This window comes from Mixophyes fleayi, chromosome 4, assembly GCF_038048845.1.
Source record: "Mixophyes fleayi isolate aMixFle1 chromosome 4, aMixFle1.hap1, whole genome shotgun sequence".
Classification (NCBI taxonomy): Eukaryota; Metazoa; Chordata; class Amphibia; order Anura; family Limnodynastidae; genus Mixophyes; species Mixophyes fleayi.
The window spans coordinates 288,399,880-288,413,238 of NC_134405.1; the positions used below are offsets into that span (position 1 = coordinate 288,399,880).

The following is a 13,359-nucleotide window of genomic DNA, read 5'->3' on the forward strand; positions in this document are numbered from 1 at the left end:
GCAATGTTACATGAGAAATTTAAATTTAAATTTCCTTAATGAAATATTTATCATTGAATTTCTCAAGAATATGAATATCTTATAATTATATATTTGAATTATATGTTTTTCATTTTAAGGTAATCATTATAATTTATGATTCCTATACATACCCTCACTTATTTTTAACTTTTTATAATAACTACAATTATTTGTGCATTTTTTGAACATTTTATTTACTTTCATGAAATAGTGCTCCATCTCTATACCTCCATCTAAAAATAATGCCTCGTGCTATAGTGAACCAATAGATTTTTGAGAAATCTTATTATGTGTGACTCATCTCAATGTATACCACAGTACTTTATTATCAACTGGAAAACAAAAGTACTCTCAGCATTTCACAATAGACTGCCGTAATCAAGTAGTTCATATCTCACACCTATATACTAAATGAGCTGATCAGTTGTTTATTTGGCTCACTTGTTGGTAATTTGATGAATCTACAAATCAGTATCTGGGCATGTCGATCTATGTATAGAGTTTACCTTTCCCGTGTGTGATCTTCTGTTAGTGATTTGATCTGCACTGTATCTGTATGTATATAAATATGATATATCAGTTTCTGTATTATACTATGCCAGGCATGGCCAACCTGTGGTGCTCCAGGTGTTCTGAAACTCCCAGCATGCCCTACCAGCTATCGTCTGGCCATCTACTGACAAAGCATGCTGGGACTTGGAGTTTCACACCACCGAGAGAGTCACACATTGGCCAGGCCTATACTATGCCTAACAGAGAGACCAAGGGGTATATTTACTAAACTGCGGGTTTGAAAAAGTGGAGATGTTGCCTATAGCAACCAATCAGATTCTAGCTGTCATTTTGTAGAATGCACTAAATAAATGAAAGCTAGAATCTGATTGGTTGTTATAGGCAACATCTCCACTTTTCCAAACCCGCGGTTTAGTAACTCTAGCCCCAAAGCTCAAAAATATTATCATGGTAATTCCAATCATTTCTACATTTTCAACAAATCTACTGTTGAAAGTAAACATTACAGAAGTTACAGTAAAGCAGTAAGTAAGCACTTACAATAATTTTTACATTTGTCAAAGTATACAAAATTGCAATCTATAACAAAGGTCCAAACGCTAAACTCATTTTATAAAGTACAAATCTGATTTAAAATGGCTTACCTATGTTTCTTACAATTACTAAATATACTATAACAAATCCAACACAAAAAATAAAGTTATATTTTATATATAATATACATATAACAAAATTAAGTAAATTTAAATGTATATTTGTAATTCACATTAAAAACTAGCTACATTTTAAGAAACATATTGTCTTATATATAAAAAGTCTGGTTAAAGAGAAATAATGAATTTTTGTCTTTTTATTGGTGACGTAAGCCGGTAGTTAAGAAGATTTTTTTAACACTTTCTTTAAACATCAAAACATTATGTCGTATGACAAGAGTGTCAGTCATGACTACTGTACAGTGAATATTATTCTATGCATATTATGTGGACATTACAAACCAGCAAATTATTCCACTATACGAGAATGCCAAATGTTACCACAAACAATGCCTTTAGGCAGCTATGATGCACAGAGCCGACTTAAAATGTGTAAGTAATTCTTTTCAGTAATGGAGATTCACTAATAGTTTTCAATGCTTTAAATCACAGTTAATATATAAAAAAAATACTCCGGAGTGAAATGAACTAAGAAAAATGTGATTTGTTAAGTATGTCTAGAAACTCAAATGGCATACTATTAGGAAAGACATTTCATTTCCCCATTTTCGGTATCTTTCTTCCCTAACGCATCCCAGATTTCAACAATTTACATAATAATTAACACTTGCAGAAAACAGTCAAATAATATGAGAATTAGACGCATAAGCATTAAACTTGCATACTGGGAGAATTTATCTTCAATGCTGCATGAAGTGGCTAGAATACAACTTGTCAGTTACTATGTTTACTGAAAACATATGGCATTATGTAGTACTCCATGAACATAACATTATCTAATAGAGTTTAGCCTAGATATACTAGATTATATCTGCTGGACCACAGCAAAGCCTCACCTGATATGTTTTTACAAACTGCATGAGATGCAGTGACCGCCTACTATTTAAAACATGTATAGCATATCACATTATTTATAATAATGTTGCCAACAGCCCAATAGTAATAGGGATGCAAATATAATATCATGTATTCTAGTGCAGAAGTGCACAACATGTGGTTCAGGGCGTCCAGCTGGCCAAATATGCAAAATATTCTATTGTCCACAGCATCTTTTGGGGTTTCAGATCAATGAGACTGGTAATTAGGGTCCAAGCTAAAGAATAAAAGGGTGAGAATAGCTATTTTAGTGCAGATGTCTGAGGTTTCAGTCTAAGCTCAATTATGTTGTAGAGATAATGTAATGTAGTATAATTATATCATTAGCATTTAGATATTGATACATACAGGGACAGATTGAGATGGGGGGGCTGGGGGTCATCTGCCCCCCTAGGCTGGGCTCATAGCGGGTTACCTTGGGCTGGGATAACCAGGGCTCCAACGGGGGTGGGTCGGGCGGTGCCGTCGCCCAGGGCACAAAGCCAAGGGGGCGCAGCAGCCGCCCGCTACCTGCCTTCAGCCCTTAAGTTCCGCTTAAGGGCTGAAGAGAGAGAGAGAGATTTTAACTTACCAGAGTTTAATGCAAATGCGTTCCAAATGCCGAACTGCCTGTCAGTGGAACGTACATGCGTTTCACAGCGGAACTTAACGGCTGAAGCATCAAACTCTGGTAAGTTAAAATCTCTCTCTCTCTCCTCCTACCCCTCCCCCCACCCCCCTCCTTAGATGTCTGTCTCGCCCAGGGCACCAAAATGTATAGTTACGGCACTGGGGTTACCTGCATTTTTTTCCCCTTTAAAATGTTCCTAATAGGCTTTTCCCATGGGCTAAAATTTGATAGCACTCCTTTGGATACACCAGACTCTGTATTAATAGTATTTGCTGATGAATTAATGCTGCAGTATATTAATCATGCAAAATTAATCTTTCTTGAAAAAGGGTCCTGAAAAGGATCTTACCTCATACAATATTCTACATAGAGCATGGTCTATTGGAATGGGGTAATGATATAGCAAAGTGGAAGCAAAGTTGGGCAAATTCTTTTGTGCTGATAGTTCCTTTCCAATTGTGAGAAGTCATGTATATTCATCTAGTTGTATACTGGTCTGCCACCACAATATAATCACCAACCAAGACTTCCTCACATAATACTCATCTAGTTGTATACTGGTCTGCCACCACAATATAATCACCAACCAAGCCCTCCTCACATAATACTCATCCAGTTGTATACTGGTCTGCCACCACAATATAATCACCAACCAAGCCCTCCTCACATAATACTCATCTAGTTGTATACTGGTCTGCCACCACAATATAATCACCAACCAAGACCTCCTCACATAATACTCATCTAGTTGTATACTGGTCTGCCACCACAATATAATCACCAACCAAGCCCTCCTCACATAATACTCATCTAGTTGTATACTGGTCTGCCACCACAATATAATCACCAACCAAGCCCTCCTCACATAATACTCATCTAGTTGTATACTGGTCTGCCACCACAATATAATCACCAACCAAACACTCCTCACATAATACTCATCTAGTTGTACACTGGTCTGCCACCACAATATTATCACTAACCAAGCCCTCCTCACATAATACTCATCTAGTTGTATACTGGTCTGCCACCACAATATAATCACCAACCAAGCCCTCCTCACATAATACTCATCTAGTTGTATACTGGTCTGCCACCACAATATAATCACCAACCAAACACTCCTCACATAATACTCATCTAGTTGTATACTGGTCTGCCACCACAATATAATCACCAACCAAGCCCTCCTCACATAATACTCATCTAGTTGTACACTGGTCTGCCACCACAATATTATCACTAACCAAGCCCTTCTCACATAATACTCATCTAGTTGTATACTGGTCTGCCACCACAATATTATCACTAACCAAGCCCTTCTCACATAATACTCATCTAGTTGTATACTGGTCTGCCACCACAATATTATCACTAACCAAGCCCTTCTCACATAATACTCATCTAGTTGTATACTGGTCTGCCACCACAATATAATCACCAACCAAGACCTCCTCACATAATACTCATCTAGTTGTATACTGGTCTGCCACCACAATATAATCACCAACCAAGACCTCCTCACATAATACTCATCTAGTTGTACACTGGTCTGCCACCACAATATTATCACTAACCAAGCCCTTCTCACATAATACTCATCTAGTTGTATACTGGTCTGCCACCACAATATTATCACTAACCAAGCCCTTCTCACATAATACTCATCTAGTTGTATACTGGTCTGCCACCACAATATAATCACCAACCAAGACCTCCTCACATAATACTCATCTAGTTGTATACTGGTCTGCCACCACAATATAATCACCAACCAAGACCTCCTCACATAATACTCATCTAGTTGTACACTGGTCTGCCACCACAATATTATCACCAACCAAGACCTCCTCACATAATACTCATCTAGTTGTATACTGGTCTGCTACCACAATATTATCACCAACCAAGACCTCCTCACATAATACTCATCTCGTTGTATACTTGTCTGCCACCACAATATAATCACCAACCAAGCCCTTTGCACATGATACTCATCTTGTCTATTGTGACCTTGAATGTATCTCTAGAAATTCTATGCATTCCCTTAGCTTATGCTTATATTTAACCAGGGAAACCTGTGCATTTATTTAGTAAAATGGACCCTACAAACTATGTTGTATTTGTCCATGTTATTTAAATAACCCTGATGGAGAATACCAGTGAATGTGAGATATAGATTGATCACTCCTGTTTTATCTGAACAATATTTCTTAGCTGTAAGACACTGGCGTCATTAAGCTATGCAAGAAGATTAGTGCAGATACATTACACGTACACAACATACATACTGCATAATGAGGATTAGCTAAGTACATTTCTGGGGTCAGACATAAACAAAAGAACAGCTAATGCATAATCACTTAAAGTGCCAGAGAAGGTTCTTACCACTGGAAGGCTGCTGTGAGCCTGAGCATGCTCTGAGTAGGTATGAGTTAGGAGAGAACTCCTCATCAGGGTTAGTGTCCATGATCTGATGAGAAGTATTGCTGTCAAGCAGCGGCATCTGGCAGCTAACAGGAGGAGGATTATGGGAGCTGGGCAGTTGTGCAGATGGTAGAAGGCTAGACGAAGATGTAGATGGGATGGGACGACCTGGGAAAGAGGAACAGGGATTAAAGGTCAGCCATGAAGGTAATGATCATGCACACAAAAACATTTATGTATAGGTATCATTTTCAGATTTAAGAAGGGAAAGCACCAGAGGTCTGGAATATTAAGGTGGTAAAAAGTGTGAGTGGGAAGACTGCACACACTGCAGGCTGAACAGAGCATGACCTTTATTACACGATGACTACTAGCTTTAGCAGAATAAAGTGTGTGTCATTAACTTATATAAAGGTGCCATTAACCATATTAACTATTGCTTGCTTGAGTGCAAAGAAAATCATTGTCATTAAAAGTATTTATTTATTTAGCATAACCCCAGATCTTAAACAGACCAAATGTTTCGGGTATTCCTAATGAATCATGTGTACGGCACTCGAAACAATCTTTTCACTGACAGATACATATACTGTATATTCAGCGCTCCGTGTTACCAACCCTAGAGACATTTTTAAATTAATGTTTTTCATAAGGAGAGAAAATGTTTCTATATTTATATGCTTGAGTCTGGATTATATATAAAGGAACCTGGAACCACAAACACGTGGGATGTAGGAATGCTTCATATAAGTGCGTTTGACAGAAAACATTTCCTGCACCAATTTGATAGGAGCCTCCCATGACTACTCTGTGCTGTTGGGGGACTCTTTCCACTGTCTAATTCAGTTTGTGGCTTGCACTTGCCTCTATTCGCCTCCTCACAGTATGACAATATCACTGCCAAATGCAGCCCTGCCCTCAATAACATAATTATATCAGTGGACAGATCACTCCCACAAGATCAACACACTCATCTTCTGCTGCTGTGACCATTCTGATGATCTAATTGGCTACAGAATATTCCAGCCACGCCCACTTTAAATTGAGATTGCAACTGACCAGGAGCTGAAGACTGAACACTCTGTTCTGACTCAAGTCAAAAGCACCTCAAAATAACTGAAGGATGACTGTACGCTATAAGTTGTACTACCTTGCTCTAAATCTAATATTATGAATAAATGAATAAATTACCTTGAGATATATTATTGGCAGTCTAGGTTATTGCATGTAATGCCTATTTTACTTTTACTCTGAGCCCCCTACCTGGATGTGCTACACAGAAAAACCCCTACGCTTCCCTGAACTTTGAATTTAATAGACAAAAAAATATATATATTATAAAAGGGAAAACGTAATAACAAAAGATAACTATATACAATATAAGGTTTCACATCATTATGTAACTGTAGACGCTATACAAATAGACAAGCGTTCAGCTGGCACATGTTTCATCTTTACAGATTGCATTTTGATTATAAGGAAATCAGTTTGAACGTAAGACATTTCACATTATGTTGTTGGTTGCTGGCCATTGTCCTCTGGATAATTTAAAATAGTTGAAGTTGCGGTGATGAATAGCTATAGGTTTGTGACCTACAGAATGTACAAGTCAGCACTCCTTGTTCCACAAATGTGCTAAAGTTAGCAACTTTACAGACCTAGAAAAGTTTAAGGTCTCTGGGAAACATAATTTGGAGTTAAATTAAAGTAAAACTAACTGACTCATGCCGCCCTTGACTACTTCATAATAACCTCTGTATTTGTAGGATAATGCACCACTTAAATTTACTGTGCATAAAACTAGCAATATTTTAATATAGTCACAGGTCTTGCAATATGTCCAAAAGCATTTCTCCTCCAGCCTGGATAATTCAGATCCAGTGGTGGAACTATTGGCAGCTGCTATGGGGCCAGAGGGTGGGGAGCCTAGAAGTGTCAGTCTACCCTCCTGAGACCCGGCTTTGTTCTTCTGGTCCTGTGAGTGATTCTGTGTAGGTGTAGGGTCAGTGCATGCGTAGAAGAGCACAGCTTGGCCCATGCCCAAATTTTGTTATGGGGCCTGGTGATGCCAAATTCCAACCATTATGGGCAGATGCAGTGGCCTAGTGGTTAGCACTTCTGTCTCACAGCACTGGGGTCATGAGTTTGATTCCCGAACATGGCCTTATCTGTGGTGAGTTTGTATGTTCTTCCTGTGTTTGCATGGGTTTCCTCCGGGTGCTCCGGTTTCCTCCCACACGCCAAAGAAAAAACATACTGGTAGGTTAATTGGCTGCTATCAATATTGACCGTAGTCTCTCCCTCTCTGTCTGTCTGTCTCCCTGTCTGTCTGTCTGTCTGTGAGTGTGTGTCTATATTAGGGATTTTAGACTGTAAGCTGCAATGGGGCAGGGACTGATGTGTACAGCGCTGCAGAATTAGTGACGCTCTATAAATAAATGATGATGATGATGATTATCATTTAGTTTTAACCTTCTCAGTATGGGTCATTTTCTGTAATAGAAATAATACAGATTTGGCAGCCTTATGTACTTCAAAATGCCCCCAACACTTACTTAACGATGTGGGTCAGCTTCTAGCACCTGAACAGTTTGTAATACCTCCATTGTAGTTTTGTATGTCATTGTTTTTTAATTGTCATCAAAGCAGTCAAAATGTTAACTGGCACAAGAAATACAATACTTAGCAATCCTTTAATTTAATTGTGTTTTCTGAATGCATCTTTATGCTCATAAACACTGCAGTGAAAATCAGAGGTTGTAAACGTGACATGTGGAAAAAGGGGCCTCATTTATTTTTAACAATGCATTACCTTTCCTTAGATACACTGCCTTTCTGTACTCTTCTAACCAGGACAGACTGTTTTGCCTGAAATTCCCTGGCTCACTATACAAACCACATCATCCAGAGCAGATACAAGGCCAAGTAAGGTCACAACACAGCAATATTTTATACCTGATGAACAGATTTTGCTTATCCACACTTGAGGGTACATTACTCTTTGGTGTTGGGGGTATTTGCAAAGAGCAATGAAAACTAGATGACCCAGCTGCTCTGAAGGTCATAATTGTCTAGAACTGTTGGAGTCTCTAAAGATGAAAACAACTACATTCCACTAAAATGTTATTGATGTTTCCTCAATAAAGTAAGCCTCTGGATTTCATCTTCTGTATATTATGATTTTTTTTACGATATAAAAGCATCAAGATATCTGCATTTAATTATTAGTAAAAAAAAAAAAAGGCTTTTCTTTGACTCCAGCCCATGCAAATTAGATATTATGCAGTACGTGGAGAAAATACATGTCACACAACTCACAAGGAGACGTAAAAATGTTATATGAATAAAATCTCTACAGAACGCTGCTAAGAACAGTTTTCTTGTCATCATTGCAATATGTAGTAAGCTAAATAAATCTTCACACTCCAAACTTTTGAAATGAGAAAATAATATCTAAAAGAAATGCTAGGATAAAAATCTAAGTGTTTGGCAGAAAATTGTGATCAATTGTGAATTGTGACCAAATCATGCATTTTTTAAACTACATTTTATACTTTATACACAATAGGGTAGGGCTAGGGTAGAGTTGGACTCCTTTGTACCCCAAACTTAAGCAGGAAAATGTACACTATTAGATAGTAGAGTTGCTTCTGCTTGGTTTTCTGAAAACCGAACCCACTTGAACTTAGGTGATCCGACTAGGCTAGCGATCTGGCTCGCTACTTTCGTGCGTCCTCGGATCTGAATTGAGGAAAAACGTCATTGTTGCATTGTCGGACCTCACAGGTTTTGGATTCCATAAGTACCTCCCTCAGCAGGAGATCCAGCACCATTGCTCACACAGAAACAGGAGTAGCAGTGTTCTTGTCACTCTTCATTCTCCAGTGACATTGCTCAGTGCCATTGCTCATACAGAAACAGGGGTAGCAGTGTTCTTGTCACTCTCCAGTCTCCAGTGCCATTGCTCATACAGAAACAGGGGTAGCAGTGTTCTTGTCACTCTCCATTCTCCAGTGACATTGCTCAGTGCCATTGCTCACACAGAAACAGGGGTAGCAGTGTTCTTGTCACTCTCCAGTCTCCAGTGCCATTGCTCATAGAGAAACAGGGGTAGCAGTGTTCTTGTCACTCTCCAGTCTCCAGTGACAATGCTCAGTGCCATTGCTCAAACAGAAACATGAGGGGTAGCAGTGTTCTTGTCACTTGACAAAAAATGACTGGAAATGACTGGAAATTAAAGTTTATGATGTTAATAATAATGTAGGAACAAAAAAAGATCCAAATGATGTGATTTTAGAAAAAAAAAATAGGGATTTTAGAAAAAATAGGGATCCAAAACATGAAGTTAATCCAGATCCAAAACCAAAACACGGGGGTCAGTGAGCATCTCTATTAGATATACTGTCTGTGTGGGTTTTATATGCAGACACGCATGTATTAATGTCCCCAACGCCATGCCGTCAGCCAACTTTAGAATTAAACAGTGAGAATAGATTTATCATGTCCTAGAAGCAAATGTTTGAAATCTCTACAGGTCGCTGACAGTACAATTAGATGAAGAGATTTGAATGCAGTCACGTCCCCTGAATATGACTTTATTCAGTTACAGATACTATTAGATATAAGGGTCAATTAACTAAGCTGCAATGAGAAAAAAAATCTGCTGATAACAGCTGTTTTCTCCAGAGAATGACCATCGCAGCTATTCTTTTAATTTATCATGGGGTTCAGGGGCAAACAAGGTTTTGTAGAGAGGGATTTCCATGCCACACCACCAGTGGGCGTGACCAGCATGCTTCGGGGTGTGGCTATAATTTTTGACAGAACTTGGCTGCTCTCCAACTGTTCCTATTCCCATCATATACATGGGCAATTCTGCGTGCACTACTGTTAGGGGCACACAGCTCTCCCTATTAGAGCAGAGCCGTGTGAAGCGGTACATACCTCCCAACTGTCCCTACAATCAGGACAAAGTCTTGACTGAATGTGTCAGAACAGTTGACAGATTGTCCTGCTCTCTCCTACCTGTTCTTGCTGCTTTCAATACTTGTTGGGGAGAGATGGCTGTGAACAGTGCAGACAGAAACGATCTGCACACAATCTGCAAAGTGGCTGGTCCTGGGGTAGGGTCCAGCCACCTCATGCATACAGTACCCCAGGCTGGAAGGGGGGTTTCCAGGCACTAGGACCCCCCCCCCCCTTGGTTTGCCTATGGGGTTAAAGCAGGAGAAATCAGAGACTTCTGCTTCTTTATCTGTCAAACGCTGGTCACTGCAGTCTCCAACAGACTTCCATGTTAAAAATGAACACCATCTTGACATGGCGTTAGCTTACCTTGTTAAAGGAGTCCTAGGGAGTCTCTCTTAGTCATGCATGCGCAGTAACCACTGGGGTCTTAATCTGCATTTGCTGGCTGCGTTAGGCTGTCAGTGAAGGAGGTTTCTAGTTAGTTTAGATGGAGGATGGGGGGATTTGCCAGGGCTCGCCAATGAGCCATAGCTTGATAAACTACAGTGCAAGGACTATTTGTATAGCTGCTGTATGCAGCGATACAAAATGAATATTACTGCAGTCCACTGAGCACAAATGTTAAATAGACCCCATAGTATGTTAAGCTGGGTACACACTACAGAAATTTCAACCAACTTTTTATGTCGAGCGATTTTACATGCGATCGATGTTCTGATCACTCGGTCCATGGACTGCATACACACTAGCCTTGTTTAGGACGATAAAGGGAAGAGCGGATGTCCCTTTAGCGACTTTTTACAGCAATGTTGTCATGAGCAATGACTGTAATTTCGTACTCACTGTTGTGGATCGGTCGGAAGTTTATAAACACTACACAAAACAGAAACGAGATTGGAACGAAAATATTAAATGGTACGACCAACCAAATGAGGCGACAATCATCCATTTGGGCAGACTTTCGACCATCGTGTCACTGCACACACTGACCCGACTTTTGAACGAGCGGTCGTATGTCGGCTGATTTAGCCGATTATTGGATGAAAACTGTGCAGTGTGTACCCAGCTTTAGTGTATTAAGTCAATGGTGATAAGAAAAGACTTGTATTTACAAAATAGACCCTTAAAGCCCGATGTGGAGTTAGATGCATGTGCATAAAAAAAAGCTTATAACAAACACACTAAAATATGCTAAAAATAGCATATTTACACCCTAATGCTAAAATAATATATATATATATATATATATATATATATATATATATATATATATATATATATATATTCATTTATTTTGCTTCCTGATTAAAACAGACTTTTGAGCCTTTGCAAATATTCCTAGGAACAGCTTTGACCTACTCCAGTCAACCTCATTTCTAAGTAACGAAATGAAGGCCTCCACTGGGAACAGTGCATTTCTCCTCAAATGTTTTCTGTGCATTTGCTTTTTGCTGTTGGTTGCCTTTGCGGCGTTTAATAGTACGACGTCCTACGAAATAGGTAACAATTAGTGCAAGGCATGCTATGGGATAGCTGTAGGAGGTAAGGATCTCATACTAAGCAGAGAACATGAAAAACGCAGAGTTGTCTATAAATGAAATGTTTCTCCTGCAAGTGATTTTCTTGTGAAGAAAACCAACATAACTCTTTTAAACATTTCTATATGCAGATAAATACTGTATAACTGCAATGTTTTATTACAATGATAGTCACGCTTTAAATTTCCTGCACCACTATCATTGAAACAGACACAGGGCCTGAGTCATTAAGGCAAAAAAGGAGTAAATGTTCTCTGGGACAAACCATGTTACAAGTCAAGGGGTGCAAATGAGTTTATTATTTTGCACATAAGTTAAATACTGGCTGTTTTTTCATCTAGCACACAAATACTTGATAGCTTTATTATTACACTGAAATTTAATGTTGATCTAGGACATGCCCTACCCCAACTATAAATCTGTCCCCACATTTTAAATTTACCTCCCCCTCCAATGCAACATGGTTTTGCCCGGGTGCAAATGTTACTCCTTTTTTATGCTTTGCTCTCCTTAATGACTGAGGCCCACAATGTTTATCTGCATCTTACAACTTTGTTTGTGACATATCCTGTGTTCCAGAGAACTGAATAAAAGTTCCCCTGGCACCAAGTGCAGTAATTAAAAATAGCCACTAGTTCTTTGTTTGCTGAAGAAAGCCTGCTGCTCCTTCCATTGTGTTCCATGGCATGTTAAATAAATGATTGGTTACAGAAGGTAACTTGTGGTCCATGAGATGTTTACACCACTGCAGACTACTACTAGCTGTTCCTCATTTAGAAATGTTCAGAAATTCTGGCCATTGGGTGTCTTAAATGAATTCACAAAACTAAATATGGGAAATTCACTAAAATATATAATGAATAAATATATAACATCCTATTGACACTACTATGTTTAATAGTTTATGAAGTTGATCATTAACGTTCCTACTACACTTCTTTTAAACAGAAAGTGAGTATAATGTGGACTGAACACTTTTGGGAGAGCATTTATATAACATGAAAAAGAAAATGCTTAAAAAAATATGGATCAAACCAACTCTTGGGTCAATTAAATTAACTTGTTCCTCTGTTTTCAGAGCATGGAAGGAGGAGCTATAAGATGTAATCCACACAAGCATAAGGAGAATAAACAGTCAGTAAGCAGCTCAAGGGGTATATTTACTAAACTGCGGGTTTGAAAAAGTGGAGATGTTGCCTATAGCAACCAATCAGATTCTAGCTATCATTTATTTAGTACATTCTACAAAATGGCAGCTAAAATCTGATTGGTTGCTATAGGCAACATCTCCACTTTTTCAAACCCGCAGTTTAGTAAATCTAGCCCCAAGTTGCAATTGAACCGTGACCTTAACACTGCAAAGCAGCAACGCACTCCACTGTGCCTGGACAGCAGAGAAGATTCCTAGGCTTCTTCTAGGCCCCCCAAGGCTGCGCATTGCCTCTACATATGTCAAAGCTTCACGCGCTGACACCCCCATCCAAGCTGCGAACGCAACTTTGACAAAGTATTGATCTGTTGAATTGCTCTCCCCTGCCCATAATCTGGCTGTGATGATGTCAGAGCTCGCCCCGCCCTTGCCAAATCACTGTCACTAAGCCCACAGGGGAAGACCCGATTTGGTCCCACAGGACTGTGCTACTCAGTACTATTGTTAATCAGCATAAATATGTTAGCAAAATACTGGAGTACA

The 13,359-nt window shown here is 39.0% G+C and overlaps 1 protein-coding gene across 1 annotated transcript in view; it reads right to left on the reverse strand.

Moving 5' to 3' along the window:
- The window catches only part of TENM2 (teneurin transmembrane protein 2), a 785,744-nt gene that overhangs the window by 475,547 nt on the left and 296,838 nt on the right, over nucleotides 1–13,359 (reverse strand). The window contains exon 3 of the mRNA XM_075209829.1: nucleotides 5,122–5,328. Within this exon, the coding sequence (XP_075065930.1) occupies nucleotides 5,122–5,328 (207 nt within the window). The remainder of the gene's footprint in view (nucleotides 1–5,121; nucleotides 5,329–13,359) is intronic.